The sequence below is a fragment of the Ochotona curzoniae genome, unplaced genomic scaffold, assembly GCF_017591425.1.
Source record: "Ochotona curzoniae isolate NIBS_2020 unplaced genomic scaffold, NIBS_Ocur_1.0 contig_2692, whole genome shotgun sequence".
NCBI classification, from domain to species: Eukaryota; Metazoa; Chordata; class Mammalia; order Lagomorpha; family Ochotonidae; genus Ochotona; species Ochotona curzoniae.
This window is the reverse complement of record NW_024465556.1, coordinates 8529441-8549568: the sequence shown is the minus strand read 5'-3', so window position 1 is coordinate 8549568 and position 20128 is coordinate 8529441. Positions and strand designations below refer to the sequence as shown.

Here is a 20128-nt window from a genome sequence, read left to right as displayed (position 1 = left end):
ACTCGGCAGTGTCCTTTTCTCCCCACATCTTCTGTTAAAGATTTTAATAGAAAGTGGTTTCAACTGTACAATTGTAGGTGCTGGAGTTTAGCGGTAGTCCAGGACTGTAAACTTTCAGTGAATGACATCTTGTTTGTTGTTTTAATTTTATGTGTGTGTTAAGAAAACTCTTTCTCAAGGCTAAGAATTTTGTAGCTTGAGAATCCATGGAAAGTACATTTATAACCTGTGTAGCCATTTATAAATGCTTTTCAGATACAATCCATGTTCTAAAACATAGGAAAACACAATAGAAAATCATGCCTACAGTTTGCAATATCAAATGTGTTTGTGAGCCTATAGATTGAAAAATTTGTTGTGCTAGATACAGCCAAATAAAACAGGTGTTCCATTTCTGGTACAGGAGAATGTTAAGATCTTTATAATGTGATTATCCAGATGTTAAAGGATTTATCTTCATTTTCTGAAGTTTTGTGTTGATGTAAGGTACCAACACATAATGAGTTGTTCTCTGTCACTTAAAAATATGCTGTGATATCACATATTTGGTAATGACTTTTAAAAAAAATGTTTCCTTGTTAACTTTTTAAAGATACTAGTTTTAATGTTAGAAATATATAGTTCAAAAAGCTGCAAAAAGGCATATATGTTGCAGGGCCTTGTATTTTAGTTTTTACTCTGAGTTGGGTGGATAAACATGGATGTTGGTCTGCATTTTCACCAAAATCTTTTCCTTTTTGTTTCAGTCTGATGCCAATGCCAGTTACCTAAGAGCAGCTCGAGCTGGACACCTAGAAAAGGCTCTTGACTACATAAAAAATGGAGTGGACATCAACATTTGCAATCAGGTTAATTGTGGTTATTGTTTCTATCACTTAGTTTTAGTCAGAAATTCAGACTTAAAACTCCTTAAAATATTATCAAGATTGTTTCTTGTTATTAATAATTATTATTTTCCCTACAAATTTTATCAGCTTGACATGATGAAATTTTTCTTTGATCTGTTAGAACATTCAAAAGTGCAGGTATTGGCTGTTAATAGTTAATTCCTAAAATTTATCAAGTAATAATAAAACAACCCATCTAGTTTTCAAGCATTTTTATTTCTCATTCAAATTACTTCGTTTATGGAATACTGTCTTAGCATTTCTGGATAGACTGTTACATGCTGTGTTTTCAACGTGCCAAGTAAAGCTTTTCCTGCACTTTCCCCAGAATGGGTTGAATGCTCTCCATCTTGCTTCCAAAGAAGGCCATGTTGAAGTTGTCTCCGAGCTGCTACAGAGAGAGGCCAACGTGGATGCAGCCACAAAGGTCAGTATCGTATCTTCTGCATTTATTGGTTTTTGGCCAACTTCAGGATTCAGCCCTTGAATAAGGGTCCACTATGCATAACTATGCTGATCAACTTTTTTCTTTTGGGGGAACTTCAAGCAGAGGTAGGTTAGAAAGTTTGGTGAGTTGATGTGTCTTGCTTTTCACTTTACAGAAAGGGAACACAGCGTTGCACATAGCATCTTTGGCTGGGCAAGCGGAAGTGGTGAAGGTCTTGGTTACAAATGGAGCGAACGTCAATGCACAATCTCAGGTAAACCACAACTCGACAGCAAAGACATTTTGCTATAATTTACAAGTAATGCTCTTTGGGTCATGTGCTTGCTTTGTTCTCCTGCCCTCTAAGAACACAATACTTCAGAGCTGTGCTGAAATAATTATGTGAGTGCAGGTTACTTCAATGCATATCTTCATGTGCAATATGTACGTGTGTATGCAATTTGTATGTAGAGGTGGAGATTGCTAAACATGATCCATCTATGATACTGTGTGCCGTGGGAAGCATTATTCAGTCCACATAGGCTTGATTGGATAGAGAAACAAACATCATCATAGCAGAACCATCCACTGAGGACTGCACTACTGTACAACTGCTCCCCATGCACACACTCCTTCCAGCTGGATGAGAACAGGGCATTCAAAGTGTTTGTGGAAAATAGAATTAAATGATAAGTTTTATTTCAGGAAAAGAGATTTTGAAATCCATGCATATGAGTGACTTTCAAACACTTCATGAAAATGAGAAGTTATGGTTTGATTTTAAAGATACACTTAGTTCCTAAAATCAATGTTCTGTGCAATTTTAGAAGTACCCCGGTACCTATCAGCAGCACCATCAACGTGTTAAGTATTGAACAAATTAATTACAGAACAAAATTGCAAATTTTGCCAAAGTCCCAATTTATACAGACACTAAAAATGTCAAAAAGTTGCTGGGTGCCCAGGTCAGCTGTAGGCAGCAGGTTTTCTGGCAGCATTTGACAAAGCAGCGTGTGAATACTTAAGCTGAATTTCTGATACATGCTTCACAGGCAGTGACTTGAAAAGGGAAAGATTAGATGAGGATGAAAGACATATACACACACACGAGAGGGGCGGGGGGAGAGAGAGGGAGAAAGAGAGGAGGAGGAAGAGGGAAGGCAGAGAAAATGTCACAGTTTTCCTTATCTTGTGAAAATAAGGGAGTGAAGGAAAGTATACTATCATAGGAATTTGATGGAAAAGTCACTTTTCCTGCATAGAAATCACACTTTGCTTATTCTTCATTCTGAGAACTCATTCTGGAGCACAACCATAATGTAGTGTGTTAAGTCATATAAACTTTCCACAGCTTCCACTTTTATCTTCTGTTTTTTTTTTTTTTTAAAGATTTATTTTTATTATTTTTTCATTGGAAAGGCAGATATACAGAGAGGAGAGACAGAGAGGAAGATCTTCCGTCCGATGATTCACTCCCCAAGTGAGCGCAACGGGCCGATACTATGCCGATCCGAAGCCAGGAGCCTCTTCCGGGTCTCCCACGCGGGTGCAGGTTCCCAAAGCTTTGGGCCGTCCTCTGCTGCTTTCCCAGGCCACAGGCAGGGAGCTGGAAGGGAAGCGGGGCTGCCGGGATTAGAACCGGCGCCCATATGGGATCCCGGGCGGCAAGGTGAGGACCTTTAACCACTTGCGCCACCGCGCCGGGCCCTATCTTCTGTTTTTAAGAAGGATGTATTCATGCCTTAGATTCTCAGGGTCCTGATCGGAGGGGGGAAAAAACAAATTTCTCAGGTTACAACAACTGTGTGATAATCACTGCAACACGGCTCTTCCCTGGAATTGCCATGACTTTCTGTTCCGTTACGTTAGTGACAGCTTGCTAGCCCCTGACTGCCCGTGTCCCGGAGCGGAGACTGCACAGTGCCGTCGGCGGCACGGCTACTCATGCTTGTGCCCCTACTGCCTTCTGCTTGGAGCTTTGTTACGTAGTCTGTGCCAGTTGCTCTGTTTTTCTGTGAAATTTCACTTGGGGGAGCTATGCTTTTCCAGATGATTTGAAATTAGCAAGCAAAGTATCTTGAGAGTCACAGACCAGCTGACCACAATAGAAACAGCCAGCTTCTAAATGCGTTTTCTCAAAATTATCCCTATGATTATTATTACTATTATTTTACTGATGAAGTGTCCAGTTTTGGGCTCTGAGATAATGGGAACACTCTCACTTTCACTTCCATGTTGATTCTCCTAAGGGAGGAAAACAAAGCCTCCTTCACGTAGATATTGCGCACATTCTTGACGAATGCTATAGAAGGAGCTGTAGTTTCAAATCTGCTTTCCGGTGTTTGGGAGAAGTGGCCATTGAAATAAAACCCTCACTGGGTTTAAATTCAGTTTGTCCACATTCCACACTGATGATGCAGCGAGGGGAAGAATATAAGCTGTGAAATTCCCTGGTGCCGGCAGCTAGGCTTTGCTCTGCAGAGCATCTCGGCCTGTGTGGGGCACCTGCCTTCCTGTGCCTTCTGAACCGCATAAATTCTGTGGGTGGAATGAATAATGACAAGGTAGTGCAGTGGTGTGGAGTTTTTGTGATGGCAGCTCTTCAGTCAGAACTGTTAGAGCAGCCAGTAATGGCTATGTAAAATGAGATTAGATTCCATGCAGATGGCCATATGTAAAACATCACAGGGATATTAATATTTAAGAAAATATCTCCAGCTCAGTAAAATTGTAAGCCATAGCCAAGTTTTAGTTGCCAACAAAAACTAGTGTAGAGAGACTCTAAACTCCCAGACTACAAAAAGTCTTGTCTTAGAAATAGGACATAGAACATTTTCTTCCTACAAACAGAGGCTATAAACTGAGAATTTCTTATTATAAAGTAATTCTTGTCATTGAACTGAGATCTTAACAAGTTAAATCTTTCTTACATTGTTAAGCATTCTGTATTCATTTAGTCCCACCCTGAGGAAAAAAAATGGTTGGATAATAAAACTATGATTATGAAGATTTAAGTCCATAATATGCTGTCATAAATGCACTGACAATGATCAATGATGTTTGCTCCTGAAAAAACAAATCTCAAAACTGCTGAGTCAGATGACAGTCCTCATTCCCCTGCATATTCTGTGATGTAAGCCCCGCTTGCACTTGGGAAGAAGCAAAGTGAGTTTGCAATAGCAGTTTTACCTGTCAGAGTGTTCAGCGGTGTTCACAATGGCAGGACCCACCCTGCAAGTGAACCAGGACCTGCCTCCTGAACTCGCTCTTGGTCTATATATCTGGATAGCTCCTGTGGTGAGAAGGCCAGCTCCAAAGGACATCAGACAGATAGGAACCCTCTGATTTTGTTATCACGTCTACCATGTCACTGATTTTTATGATGGTAAACGCCTTGTGAATCAGCACGCCAACTGTTGCGTTTGCCCGTCCATCTTCGTTAAAGTCACTTAAGGAGTGGTGTTCAGCACACCAGTGGAGATGCTGCTTGAGAGGCCCATGACCCATCTCTGCTCCTGTTGCCAGCTTCTAGCTAATGTGTGATTCACGTAGTTAGGTGTCTGGTGTCCATGAGGAAGACATGGGTTGAAATCCCAGCTTCTGGCTCCTTGATGTGGTAAGCATTTTGAAAGTAGACCATCAGATGAAAGAGCACTCTTTCTTAGTGCCTTCCAAATAAATTATTTTTAAAAACTCAACACATCATGATGTATAAAAGTTAGCCATACAAAAGCAGAATGCGTTGGAAAATTTCTTGGGTGAAATGTAAACCCTTACTTAAATCACGGAAGGAATTATTATTTTATTTGGATAGGCATTCTGCAGGCTGCTTCAGAACTAACTACAAAATTATGTCTGCAGATTTGCATGCTTTTAATAGCACCACTATAAACATTCAGAGCAGAAGGTACTGGAGACACTGGATAAAATCTTACTCAAATAGCATCCTCGCTCCATCTTACACTGCTCTGCCTTTTGAGAATTGAATCTATTGTTGCTGCAGAGAAGAAAATATAAATTAGTCCTGTATGTTCCTTTATGGCCAGTTTTTTTTTAAAATCTCCTACATTAGGAAATTAACATAAAACCAGTGATGTATTTTTTTTTCTTAAGTCATTCTTTGTCAAATCTGACCTTTCTCCCAATCCAAGTGCCGTGCCACAGAAAATCCTTGTAGCTGTGGGTTGTCTATGACTAGTTGAATTATGTTGTAAGCCTTTGACTGGATCAAAAGAATGAGGACAATAATTTTATTCATTCTTTCTAAAGAACAATTATAATTTTCTCCCAAAAAGCATACCTAAGTAGTGGGTTATCTTCTCATGACTTGTTTATCATTTATTGATAGCTGAAATTTACGCTAATTTGTGCCATTTGCAATCAAGGAAAGGAAGGTAATAGGGGCACAAAGGGGCATTTATTGGAATTAAATGGCGGATCAAAAAGGATGGGAAGCTAAAGAAGCTTTCAGAGAGCTTTAAAAACCAGGTGGAGGGTGGGAATACCTAGCTGGACAAGAGGTGATGACCTCTTCCTGTGGTTCCTACTTGTCAGCTAAGGCTAAGAATGACAGAGAACAGAGCTGAAAGAGCAAAAAAAATATATATATAGCATGTGCCCACCTGTAGTTAAATGGCAAGTCTGCTGGTCTCAGAGTTCAACTAAGAGAAATAAACACACAGACACACACAGACACACACACACACACACACACACACAAATGCTTACTATAGAATTTAAAGTTCTCTCATGGGAGTCCTCATTAACAGTATGTTGTTAATACATACTGCGGAAATAGCCTCAGATCATTAATAACCATGTATTGTATGCTTCTGTTTAAGTTAAATGTCCAGGCCATGGTGACAGAAAATAAATTATTAGTTACTAAGATATATACAAGGGGTAGATTGGGAGTGATTACTCACTAGCATGATTTTTTTGGGGGAGGAGAGGAATGATTGTCCACTTTTGTGAATTGTATATTTTAAAAGGTGAGTCTTATGCTGTGTGAATTATGTGTCAAAAATATTTTTAAAATATAAAGTGAAAAAGGACATGACCATTCAAAAAATGACCATTTCTCGTAATAAAGTTAGGATTACAAACACTCAAAAAGGAGGTACAATGTGATTGCAGGAAGCAATTGATGACAAGGCTACAGCTTGTGGCTCTTATCTACGTATTATTTACCAGTCATCTCAAGTGCACATTTCTCAGTTTGATACCTTTAAAAAAAAAACCATATGGAGTGACTTGTGTTTCTTAATAATAAGTCTTTAGAATCTCTATGTGTGGGAGAGTAGCGTTTCCCTAAAACTTGGGTGCCCAGCTTTCCTCATGGGTCATAAAGTGCTTGATTGCAGAAGGCAATTCTGGAAGGCAGGAGTGGACATTTACTGGGCTGTGAGGCAGTGATGTGTGGGTGGGCTGGAGCTTCTCACACTGCGTTGGACCCCAGCAGACATTATTCTGAAATGGAGAAACACCTTGCATCACTCCTGTGGATGAAATGGGTATCTGAGAGCACCAACATCCATTTGGAAGCTTTCAGAACTTTATACCTAAAATCTGAACCACCAATATCCAAATCTGGATATTCTGGCTTTAAAAAAAGCACTTGCTGGGTGAAGATAGAGTCTAGGAAGTTCATTTATCTACAAAGAAAAAGTCACACCAATTTTTACTCTATCTTTAACGATTATTTTTCTCTTGTTTTGTTATTTAAAGGTTATCTAAACCCACAAAGCTTCATTATTCTTTCATGTTGGTCAAGAAAGAAAGCAGGAAAAAAGTCAGCAGCATGATTAGGGTAATCCTAAGCCATTGTGGGGTTTCCCTCCTAGCTGTAGCAAGAGTGACTAAGATGTTGGACACTGAGGCACATGGATCTAACTGCACACACACTGGGTTGCAGTTATTCCGTGCCTCCTATTTAAATGCTGATGTAACCGATTGTGTAAAGTAGCACTGGCCACCAAAGCTTATTGCCACGTAGATAATCATAAGGCAGAAGGTTGAATAGTCATACTGTACTACCTCTGATTCTGAGTTTGTAATCTTGAGCTCCGCAACCAGATAACCCACCTTGGGACATTTATGTGCAAGCTAAAGAAGCATGCAAGAGATCTCTAATTAGGGTACCAAACACGCAGAGTGTGTGTCAGGTAGCGTCAGTTTTCCCTGCTCGAGAATTTCACTTCCTATTTCTCAGACATAAACTCCCAAAATGAGGCCACCAGAGCCTCATTATGGATAAAGAAGGTAGTTATGGATAATTATAGAGCAATAGATCTTTCTAATGATGAACCTAATGCTTTTGAATTGCAGATGTTTGAATGACATGTGGTAATACTTCAGTTTAAGGCATTTACTTTTATTCTTTCAAATTACATAGTGCACATTATGTTAACACTACGTATTCTGAAAAACGTATTTCCTTTGAAATGTGTTGTAGTCTGAAAATGCTCATTTTGCTGTTTATATCTTATAAGGTTTTTAAATGACAGTATTATATAGATGCAGTCTTCTGGTAAACACTCAATCGCACCTTTTTTAAAGATTTATTTATTTTATTGGAACTGCAAATGTAAAGAGAGGAATAGAGACAGAGAGGAAGATCTTCCGTCCGATGGTTCACTCCCCAAGCTGCCACAATGACCAGAGCTGTGTTGATCTGAAGCCAGGAACTGGGAGCTGCTTCTGGGTCTCCCACATGGGTGCAGGCTCCCAAGGTTTTGGGCCATTCTTGACTGCTTTCCCAGGAAGGGAGCTGGTGGGAAGTGGGGCCACCGGGATTAGAACCAGAGCCCATATGGGATCCTGGTGCATTCAAGGCGAGGACTTTAGCTGCTAGACTATCATGCCAGGTTCTGCAACAACTTTTTAATATTCATTTGCTTAAATCCAAGTGTTTGGACATTTTAGATAAGCATACACACACACACACACACACACACACACACAGACACCCCAAATGTGTATGTAAGCATGGGCATATTTGAATAATACTGTTGTTCCTAACATAAAAATCTTATACTTTACAACAACTACAAAGGAAGGAGACCTTATTTTTAAACTACTGATTTGATTCTGCATTCAGTTTGAACTGTCCCACTTTGCGAGTTGATGGGCTTTTCTTTCCTCTGAGTGACCGTATCTGTGGTTAGATTGAGGACATTGAAGATGAGTGTGCATTCTTTCCCAGAATGGAGCTGCTTCAGCTACTTCTCTGTGCAAGTGTTCACTCTGTACTTAAAAAAGATAACTGGCACTGAGGAACTGTAAGAACCCAGAATGTTCATCTTTATGTCCTCACAGCACTCAGCACAGTTCTTTACTCATGTGAGGCACTCAGTCGTTAAGTGGTTGATGAGGAAATGAATGTATTATTTATCTAAAGCAAATAAATTGCTATGGATTATATTTAGACAATTATGAACTATGATTCACTTTCAAATTATGGACTATGAACTATAATTATTATACTTATGAAATTTGCTTCACTACGTAGCATGGGTTTTCTAATAAATATGACTATTTTATACCAAAGTATAACTGCAATTATTGTGTGTAGACGTTTCTTACTGCATATCACCAACATTTGACTTCTTCTTTCGCAGAATGGTTTCACACCCTTGTATATGGCCGCCCAGGAAAACCACCTGGAGGTTGTCAAGTTTCTGCTGGATAACGGTGCCAGCCAGAGCCTTGCCACCGAGGTAAGAAACCGTGTTTTCTTCCAAGGGAAAAATTCACATGTGTTCATCAGACATTTTAAAAATCTGAGGTTGATCATTTGTTTCTCTAGGGTTTCTGTTGCAATTATGGATTCCCATAGGAGTTGAAACGTTTTATGAAATATAGAGTCTATTTTCATCTTTCAAGGCAAAAATACCCTTCTGCTGGTAAATGCCCGGTTCTGTCACACAAACGCGCTGTAATTTTGATATTTTAACTTGGGAACACTGGTTTCTCTCCTAATTTTGCCTCAGAGGCCACATTACAATCCAATAATAAGCTTTTTTTCAAGTAAGCTTTAGTTTTAAGTTGACATTTTTCAAATAGAGCCTGATGCCCATTACATTTATTTCTAAATTTAACTAAGTAAATCTATACTTCTAAATAACGTGATTATATGTTTCTAAGTCATAGACAGAAGTAATATTTGACAAAAACTTAGCCTTACATTGTAAAATTAAAGTAGAAAATTACTTAAGTTACTAATACCGTCTTAGGTGATGCAGTTTATTTCTAAGATTAATTTGGATGGGAAAGGTGATGTGGCGTAGTGGGTTAAGGTGCAGCTTGGGATTCTCCTATTCCTTATCAGAAGGCCAGTTCCAGTCCCAGATGCTCCCCTTCTGGCACAGCTCCCAGCTAACGTGCCTGGGAAGTGGCAGAAGAAGCCTCAACTACTTGAGTCACTGCCACTACAGTGGCAGACTGAGGTAGAATTCTGGGCCTCTGAATGGCCCAGCCCTGGGTTTGCAGCCATTTGAGGAGTAAGTCAGTAAAATCTTTCTATTTTTCTCTCTTTCTCTATTTCCCTCTGCCTCATTCTCCCTCTTCTTCTCTATCCCTCTGTCACTATATCCTTCAAATAAGTAACTGTTTAAAAAGATAAATTAGGACCTGGTACCATAGCATAGCAGCATGTCTCCAACCTGCAGGGCCAGCATCCTATATGTATGAGTCCCAGCTGCTCAACCTTCGATCCGGCTCCTTACTTATGTACCCGAGAAAGCAGCAGAAGATGGCCCAAAGTCCTTGGGCCCTACCATTCATGTAGGAGACCTGGAGGAGACTCCAGGCTCCTGACAATAGCTCAACCCTAGCCATTTTGACCATTTGAGGAGTCAACCAGTCGGTAGAAGATCTCTCTCTTCTTCGGTCTCTACTTCTTTCTCTGTAAATCTACCTCTCACATACAGAAAAAATTTTTCAGAAAGACCAGAAAAACTATGAATGGAAGATTGTGATCACTTTGTTAAAGATAGCACTGTCAATCTGTTGCTATTAATTAAGGACCCCTATTTTTTGTCGTCTTTGCTTTTAACAAAGCAGCAAATTAGAGTAGATGTGGGATTATCTCTGTCAACATATCACGGCCTTTGCTTGCATCCTGATGTGCGTCCTACATGGCACAGCAAGGATGCCCATGGAGGAATTGCATAGAACTTTATTCAGCTTTTCAGTTTGGGCATTCCAGGGCAATCACTAAATAAATGAAAAGATAGTGGGTACCAAAGGAATTGTAAATGGCCATAAGTATATGAAAATATCCACACCTCCTTACATAGTCAAATGAATAGAAATTTACTATTCCGATAAAAACAAAGTCCACTCTTTTGCTTATGAGAAAAAAAAAATAGGGACAGGAATCCTGAACTTTTCAAAATATTGGTGACACTGATTATTGGTTGCAATGTGTGTTTAGAACACTTGGCAGTGACTATCAAAAACTGATACTCGCATACCTTTTAACTAGCAATTCCACATCTAAAAATTCATCTCTTAAACATTAGAGCTATATACAATGTAATATATAGGAATATCAAATGGCATGTAGTGTGTAAGAAGACACAATTACATAATTAGAACTTCTAAAAGCAGAGAAGACTCTTGTAATGAGAACCCTGTGTAATAATTGTCAGTATGATGATGCAGTCCAATGCCACACAGCGTTATTAAAAATGAGTTTGGAAGGATCCTTATCTTTCACTCTCCCCCTTCAACATTGTTGGGACTTCATCATGAGAATTTACTTGTATTGTTTCTATATGAGTGTTCTTAAAGCCAAGTGAGAAATGAAGAACAATTACCGGCTGCTGTCAGAAGAATACACATGTGTGGGCATACTGTGTTCCCTGTCCTCACACTCAAGGTTAGCATGTCTGGGAACAGTACCCCAAGAGCAACACAAGGACAGCACCCATGTGTGAAGGGGGAGTGGGCACACAGCAGGCACGGGTTGTTGGTTAGAGAGACAAGCCACTTCTGGTTTTGGATGGAAATGCTGATTAATACATCGTGTCTTCTTTCTGGTCTTTAGGCGGTATTCCTTTGAATCTGTGTTGTACTGACCATTAAGTACCCGTTTAGAAGCAAGCACAAAGCCTACCTACAGCTAACAGATTTGAATTCATTTGCAAACTAATTACCAAGGACCACACAGGAGTACGGGCCTAGTGAAAAACTGAATATGTCAGATCACACCGTCATTCTTTTGGCAAAGGATATGTCAAAAATGGTCTGGGGTTCTTCTGATGAATTTAATTTCATGTTACTACTCTGTAGTAGTATGGGGAAAACAATCAAGAACAAGCTGTATGCATGTCTTCATGCTATTCAGTTCCTGTACAAACACAAATATTGACTGTCCCTCGGCTGTTTACTCCTCAAATGGCCACCACACTTAGATCTAGGCAAGTCCGAAGTCAGGAACCAGAATCTCCACCCAGAAACCCATGAGTGGCAAGGGGCCCAAGTCCTTGGGTTGTCTTCAGCTGCCTTGCCAGGTGCATCCACAGGGATCTGGGACTGGGACCAGTGCTTTGATGTGGGATTTGGCACTGCAAGTTGTGGACTAATGTGCTGCACCACAGTAGTGGCCTACAAGCCACACGATCTTTGAAATGCCTTGGGCCAGTATTTTGCACATCTGTTAATACAAGTGTGCTGAGTCAGATAAACTCTAGGCAGCCTTATCTGTTTTCTAGCAGGGAAAGAATGATGAAAGTTGTATTTGAGGAAGATTAACAAGGCATTAGTATGCAAATAGCCAGGCCTCTGCTCCTTTCAGAATGCTCTCCTGCTGGAGCTGTCCTCTGTTGGCACCCTAAGGGCTACAGAAGTAAAATATCATGACCAAACAAAGTAACAAGTACTTTTCTTGATGACTCTCCAGTAAAGATAATGTGTAAATGTCTGGGGGTATACATGAAGCAACTAAAGTGTGAAAATTCATATGCCAGCCTTAGCAGTGTCAACCCTGAACTACTTATTCTACAGCCAACAACACTGATCAGCTACAATTTAACCACAGTGAAATCTGTAGCTGCCCCCTTTGCAAGTCACAGTAATACAGAGGGAAGATTCCAGATGGACAGAATATGCGTACATGTGCTTACCTCAGAATTTGCTCTAAAGGATTCTGTAATGAAAGTCATAGAAGAGATTCAAATGGTAGTTATCAGATGCTCAAAGGTGGGAAGGAAGGAACAGGTGGATACTGGGCAACGAATTCAGTCTCAGCTGGATACAAGGTGCATCTTTTTGTGTCAGATCTGTTACACAGCATGGGGACTAGAGTTAATAATAGTGTTCTGTAGGAGTGAGTGTTTTCACCCAATGGTTCAGACGCCTGGATCCTCCATTGAAGCACCCTGGTCCAGGTCCTGGCTCTGGCTCTTGACCATGGCTTTCTGGCAGCATTGACCCTAGCAGTCAGTGGTGCTGACTTGAGTAATTGCGTTGCTGACACCCATGTGGGAGACGTGAGATGTGCTCTTAGAACCTGGCTTCAGCCCTGGCCCAGCCCCAGCCATTCGGAGCACTTGGGAATGAGCCAGCAAATCAGTCAGTCAATGAATCGATCAATCTCTATGAACACCAGCCTTTAAACAAAGAAAAAATGTTAAAGGTAGTAGTGTGTTATCCATTTCAAAATTGTTAAGAGAATTAAATTGCACATGTCCTCACCATAAAAAAAAACAACATGTGGATCACCAGCTCTGTGCTAGACAGCAAGATAGTGATTAAGCAGACACACTTCAGCTTTAAAACAGCAGTAGCAGTTTTTAAAATGAACCCCTTTCAAAAGCTCCCCAGAATTCACCTGAAATGTTGTTTTCATTGAGACTATTTTGTGCATACTGAAGTTATGACATCTTTTTCTTTATCTATAGTGCTTTGATGAGTTTTTCAAAATTTCACTTATTAGTGTATGTTATAGTTTACCAGGGAAGAAAATGACAAAAGCACTTAATTCCTTATTTTTAAAATTCCAGCTCTGTACAAAGTGACTTGAAAGAAATGGTGGAAAAACAGAATTAAGGAGATAATAGAACTTTTCCGTGAGCTTACTGACACCTCCAGGTGTATGGTATAGAATGTCTTTTCATTTATATGGATTTTGCATATATGATTAGCTTTCATAACTCAAGGAAGAGTTTTTGTTTGCTAATTTAATAAAGAAAGATGAAAACCTTCGAGGGCCAGTCTTGACCTGCTGTTTATTTGCAGGATGGCTTCACCCCATTGGCAGTTGCTTTGCAACAAGGTCACGATCAAGTAGTTTCACTTCTGCTAGAAAATGACACGAAAGGCAAAGTGCGTCTTCCAGCTCTTCACATCGCTGCCCGCAAGGATGACACAAAAGCCGCGGCGCTTCTGCTGCAGAACGACAACAACGCCGACGTGGAGTCCAAGGTGAGGGCGAGGAACTCCGTTCTCCTGGCTAAGGCACACAACCTTTGAGAGTACCTGGGTTCCCTCTGGGCAAGCTTGTGCTAAGCACTATCTCCACAGAAATGAATCACAACAGGTATCCACATAGCCCCCAGGAGGCACACTTCCCCTTAACAGGCAAAGCTGGGAGGTGACCATGGAGACGGCCCTGCCTGTGCTCCAAGGAAAGCCACCTCAAAGGAATTGAAGGCGCGCGCGTACACACACAGGGGCCCGTGCGCACATCTGATAGTTTCCTTCCCCATCATTGATGTTCCATAAGGCGAAAAATGACAACGGTGCACAAAGAAGTCTCTAGCAGTGCTCCGAGTGCAGGTCAGCTGCCGAAAGCACACCAGCAGGGACAGAGTCACAGCGCCCCCTCCTGCCTCCGTCCCCACGGCCTTGATGCGTGCAGTTTCAAAGTCTCCGGGAGGAGAATGCGGCCATTGGACTAGGAGCGCTTTTTCGAGTCTAGCTTTGTCTCTGTGGCGACTGTGCTTTCATCAGAGCTTCCGTCCTCATTACTTAGCGGTCATGAGCTTTCTGCAATCCATATCACCGATAGTGAACTAACCGTTCATTTTTTCCTCCTCTTTGCTTCCAAATGTGTTAACCTAGATGGTGGTGAATAGAACAACAGAGGTATATATAAATATACGTGTATGCGTAATCTCTTCCCTGCATCATCACTTTCCCATTCCTTAGTGCTGCTGCCTCATTTCCTTCCCTCCTTCTTTGCATTGCCTTTTGTAGGCTAGATACCTGCTTTACACCCCTGCCTCCTAAAGGAGCATGTGCTAGACAAGACCGTAGTTGGATTACCAGGGCTTTCTGCAGCTGAACCTGGTGTTTGAAAGGTAGAAGGAGGAATCATTGAAACTTAAGGGCCTTGCAATAGAGCTGTGCGAGATGAAGACTTCCGACACGTTAGATGCTTATCGGCTGCACCTAAAGCTGCAGACAACCCTGTCGTTCTACTCATCCCAGACCAGTTCTTTAGGGTTCTGCATGACACTCGGCCTCGGTGGTGTCAGCAAGAGAGAGGTGAATTCAGAACGGTGCCGACATGAGCTGCCCTCCACGATTCTAGATCAGACGGCTAGCATGGCTAAGAAGCTTGCTAACAACCTAGAAATGCATCTAGTTCCACAAGGTTTCAGTCTTCGGGGACTAAGTGAACCGCTGCATGTTTAGCAATTTTTTTAAGGAAGTAAAATGATTGTGATAGAAAAAAAAAATCTCAAAATTTATTACTGAACAGGCATTTGCTAATAAAGATGAACTTAAAGATTCTTTGTGGGGTACATTGTACAAAATCGCCTCTGTGACAATACCTCTTCCCAAAACAATTGTTCTGTCATCAAAATTGGCATTGACTGTTGGTTAATTTGGATCTACCTGCAGAAAACAAATGGAACTTGACAGTTTCAATGGGCGATTCTGTTAGTAATGAAAGTGGCTCTAATCAAGTTTTCTATGAGCTATAAAGATTTTGGCATTTCCAAATATTGGCTGCTATGTAGATCTATTATTGGATTACTAAAACTGTTCAGCCTGCACCCTTGGTTCTTCCCTGGCTAGTCTCTCTTGTCGCTGAGCAATTGGCACTGATCAAAACCTGGGAGAGAATGGAATGTGGATCTCAACATATTTTGCTTCCTCATTTTTATTTGGATAGAGTCATGATATTATCCTGTCAGACAAGGGACTCACAGGAATCAATTGAACGTCTGCTGTGTTTTCTTCACAGAGTGGCTTCACTCCGCTCCACATAGCTGCTCATTATGGAAATATCAATGTAGCCACGTTGCTGTTAAACCGAGCGGCTGCTGTGGACTTCACGGCCAGGGTAAGCATTCAGCATTATTAAAGATTTTGAAGTGATGGCTAAATTTTTCTCCACAGGCAGGGCCTCACCACCACCCAAGGGCCCTTTCAGCCAGTCAGCGCTGAGATTGTCTGCTTATCCTAGGGCATTGCCTTGCTTTTACGTGGGTGGCTTTGTTCCTGACTGGAAAGGGAAGCAAGGTCAGGAGTGCTAGGAGGTTGGGTGATAAACATCCAAGTGCATATATACACAGTGTAGAAACTACAAATGGTTCTCCATGTTGAAATTTCTGACACTATTAGCAGTTGATCAGGTAACCCTCTTCTCACGCTTGAGGTCAAAATCATAGCCTTACACATGAGAAAATGCTAGAATAACTGGATGAGTTCTAACCTAAGAGATAAAATAACAAGAGCATCTTTTGATTTTTGTCTTCTGTCCACTATAAATCTTCATAAGGAGTAACAGAATTTCACTCGCTAAGGAAGCTTGCATGCACTGGGGAAGTGGATGGCAATGGCCCCAGTACCACTACATAGCAACCTGCACATTTCAGAGGCAGCCTTTGTATTCTGGATATGAACCTGGGCTGTTGGTGGTTAGGGTGGCGCTTGGGACATCCATGTGTCACATCAGAGTACCAGGATTCAAGTCCCAGCTCGGCCCCCAATTCCAGCTTCCTGCTAGTGTGACCCTGGCAGGCAGAAGTCCATGATGCACTTGGGTCCCGGCCATATGTGTGGGCGACCTGGATGGAATTTCCAGCTCCTGGCTCCTGGCCTAGCCTGGCTGTTGTGTGGGAACTCAGGGCAATGAACTAACAGCTGAGAGCTGTCACTCTGCATCTTCGGATGTTGAAGTAAATAGGTAGATAGGAAGGTTGGTGGATGGACTGGTAAAAGCTTGATCATAGGTAGATGAGTTAGCAAAATGAAATAGGTAAAATCTCAACTCCCAGAGTTCAAATTTGGCTTCAACTTTTCTGTGTCCATCAGTTACCTCATTTAGAAGCTAAATTACTGGGAATTATGAAATTAAACAGTAGAGACTCGTACTAAATTAGTCTTCCCATCTCCTTCCTCGAGTCCCTGTGCAAACTGAGCCGCGGTGCACACACAGCACCTGACAGTCCTTCATCGGCCACTGCAGTAGCACTGCTTTTGTGAACATAGCATCTGAAATTTAATTTTTGCAAAAGCCTCACTAGGCAGGGGAGGAGCGGTGCTGGCTCGTGGGGAGACAGGGCTTATAGTACTGTACTAGCAAGGGGAGGGGAGCAGCAGGAAATGTAGGAGCAATTTTGAAGCAGTTCCTGGGAGAGAGAAGCCAGGCTACGCATTCTATCTCATTGTGTCTAACATGAGCAAATGTGTGATTTATCTCTCCTTTGCAGAGAAGGAAACTGAACCACAAGATCCCCAGGCCAGCTGGTCTGAAGGAGCAGGGTTTCCACTGCAAACCTCTTAGCCCCTCCACTATTGTCTCCCTTTCGCAGCCTAAAGAAACTGATTTTACTTTTCCTCTTGGATTTCATCAGTTCTGCAAAACTGAATAAGACTTCAGGTGGTTGTACTCTGTCGTGTTTATTGGTTACAATGACTTGAGAGTGCAGGCCACTTTGTTTCATTCTAGACTTCTGTTCTTATTTTGTTAACAATGTCCTTGATGTGGCATATCTGGAAGCTAATGTGACAGTGTAGAGAACACGCTTGAGAACTTCTTTAAGCCAGGTACAAACGGGACATGTAGATGTTGAAACTGAAAGTTCATTTCAGAAGGGATTCTTTGGTTTTGGTTTCTGTGATTCATAGTGTAACAAAAACCTCGTCAGGTTACATGTTTTAATGAGGAGGTTTGGAAAACCTAGGTCAGGGCGGTGGTGGAAGTTCTCTCCGTGCCATTGTCCTGGAATGCCCTGATGAAGATCAGGAGAATGCTTTAACCATTGACGAGAACAAAGGAAAAACATCACAGGCTGGTCCGGCTCCTCCAAGCCATTCAAGAGCAGCCATTTCTGTGAAAACACTCACTGTAATCATTACAGAGAAGCTCACCTATTGATTAAAGATCAGTGGGTGACCTCAGCCTCAAGTGCAAGTTAACCTTGCCTGAGTAAGCACACATGATGCAAACTAAACACACTGTGCTTTTGTTTAAAGTGTATGAAAATGCAGACTTACACTGATGGAGAGAAGTGCTTTCCTAGTCATCCTAATTAATGAGGCCAAGCAGCGTTTGGGCTGCAGGCTGTGGAGGGATTTGATTATCATTTACAGGAGGTGTGTGCCGCAGCTTACTCCTGCGTGACCTCGCCTTCTCTCCCCGGGAGGTGATTGATGACTTGCTGTAGGGTGGATGAGAAGGGCTCCTTGCAAGGAAGCAGCTGCAATCTCCAGTCATTTTATTACATAAAAGTCCCACATCTGTATCTATGAACTACAGAGGCTTTCCCATTCCATAAGCCCCAGTGGGGTCTTTCTAGATGGTAGTTCTGTCAGGAATGTAGCAGCTGATAGCGAGAGGCCTTGGAACACAGCTGAGAATGAATTTGATCCAGCCAGAGCAATAAGAGAAGGATCATTAAGCCTTTGTTTGCTGAGAACTGACAGTAGTGGGCAGCCAGAAGCCATAGGCTTTGAGAGCCTGGGTGAATGGATGGTTTAGATGAGATGTGGTCAGGGATAAATACAAAATAATAGCACCTGTCTTTGTTCTAGGGGCTCTGGTTTTTGATCTTGATCGTGTCTGAGTGCAGTACCGAGTGGAAGACTGAGATCATGGCAGAAAGCCATGCATGGTTCTTTGTAGCACTGTGGGCTACGAGAAGGATTACCTGCTAGCAAACAGAGGAGGGGGTGAGGGACAGGACCACACTGCTGGAAGCACTTCCTGCATGCAGTAGATGTTCATTTCCAAAGCAGACATGAAGCAGAAACAAAGTGTGATTTAGGGAATGCACAGCAGAACAGAAAACTTTCCATGCTGGGAAATCTGGGTGGCAAAATTTCCTTAGATTTTTATTATGGGGTCAGTTTTTAATTTTACATTGTGATTTTGCTGTGTACATATTAGAGCCCCCAACGGACGCCCTCGGCATTTTCTTTGGGATTATCTCCGGAAACTTGCTGAGCCTCTTTGGACCAGCAGTGAATGCGGTTGCTGTTGAATGCTGCAATGCAGCATCAACATTCTCTGTTCTTTGAAGCCAGTCAGCCGAGAGGGCGTTGACACCGCCTGGATTGATGGCTGACCCTTGCTCTTGCAGCAAATCCGTCTGGCTCTCTGGGGGAAGATAATGTAACTAAGACCCATCATAGCCACTACTGATTAGCATTCCAATAAGGAGCGTTTGTGCACCAGAGTAACTAAAGGCAAATGATATTATGTGGATGCTGCAAAGCTCCTTTTATTGATTGAAGAAGATGAATACTTCACTGCCTAGGAGTTTTTTCATCAAATATAATGGACCACCTAACTTAATCTTCACTCTTGGTCATTAACCTTTCGTTGTAAATTGTTTTTCAATTTCTCGATTTAAAATTAATAAAGTATGCTTTAAGGTCCTGCTGTTTAGTAATTTTTGGTGCAGCCTCTGAAAGGATTGGGAATTTGTCTGTTTGGGTTAGGCACCTCTCGTTTCCAAAAGGATTTCAGCTAGTTTAGAGATGACAATTTAGAATGTTGGAGTTTGAGACCAAGCCCCACTTCCAGTTCTAGCCTCATGCAAATGTGCATGCCCAGAGGACAGCAAGGGATGACACAGTGGGTCCCTATTGCCAATGTCAGAGACCCACACTGAATGCCTGGCTCCTGGTTTCTGCACGTCTCAGTCACTGCTGTTGAGGGGCATCTGAAAAATAAACCAGCAGATAGGGGATGTCAGTCTCTCTTTACCTTTCAAATAAATAATTAATTTTAAAATACATTTACAGAATAAAACAAGAAAGGATAAAACAGGAGCGTGTTATTAACATGTACAGTGACCTAGTGAATACAGCTGAGCTTCACAGCTTTGTTTAAAGCAGAAAGTGAACTGTGGGTTATGGGCTTCTCACTTTTTAACATGTTTTTAAAATTATTTTTATATTTTTCAAACATTATTTTTCACACTTAGTTTTTGAGATCAAGTTTGACTGTTAGAGCACATCTCAATTTGGACATGAATTTTTTAAAAAGATTTATTTTTATTGGAAAGTCAGATTTATTGAAATGATACAGAGAAACAAAAAAAAAATCTGACCATTGATTCACTCTCCAAGAGTAGCTGTAATTCCCAGAGCTGAGATAAAATGATCTGAAACCAGGAGCCAGGAGCTTCTTTTGGGTCTCCCTTGCAGGTGCAGGGTCCCAAAGCTTTGGTCCGTCCTCTACTGCTTTCCCAGGCCACAAGCAGAGAACTGGATGGGAAGTGGAGCAGCTGGGATTAAAACTGGCACCCATATGGGATCCCAGTGCATGCAAGGTGATAATTTAGCCACTAGACTGTTGCGCCGGACCCAGCTTTTTACTCTTTGACAAAGAAAATCCTACTTACCT

General features: G+C 41.6%; 1 protein-coding gene across 1 annotated transcript in view; it reads left to right on the top strand.

Moving 5' to 3' along the window:
• Window positions 1–20128, top strand: part of ANK3 (ankyrin 3) — a 287134-nt gene that overhangs the window by 89722 nt on the left and 177284 nt on the right. Inside the window, exons 2-7 of the mRNA XM_040975812.1 lie at window positions 747–848; window positions 1216–1314; window positions 1490–1588; window positions 8934–9032; window positions 13558–13743; window positions 15515–15613. Of these exons, the coding sequence (XP_040831746.1) occupies window positions 747–848; window positions 1216–1314; window positions 1490–1588; window positions 8934–9032; window positions 13558–13743; window positions 15515–15613 (684 nt within the window). The remainder of the gene's footprint in view (window positions 1–746; window positions 849–1215; window positions 1315–1489; window positions 1589–8933; window positions 9033–13557; window positions 13744–15514; window positions 15614–20128) is intronic.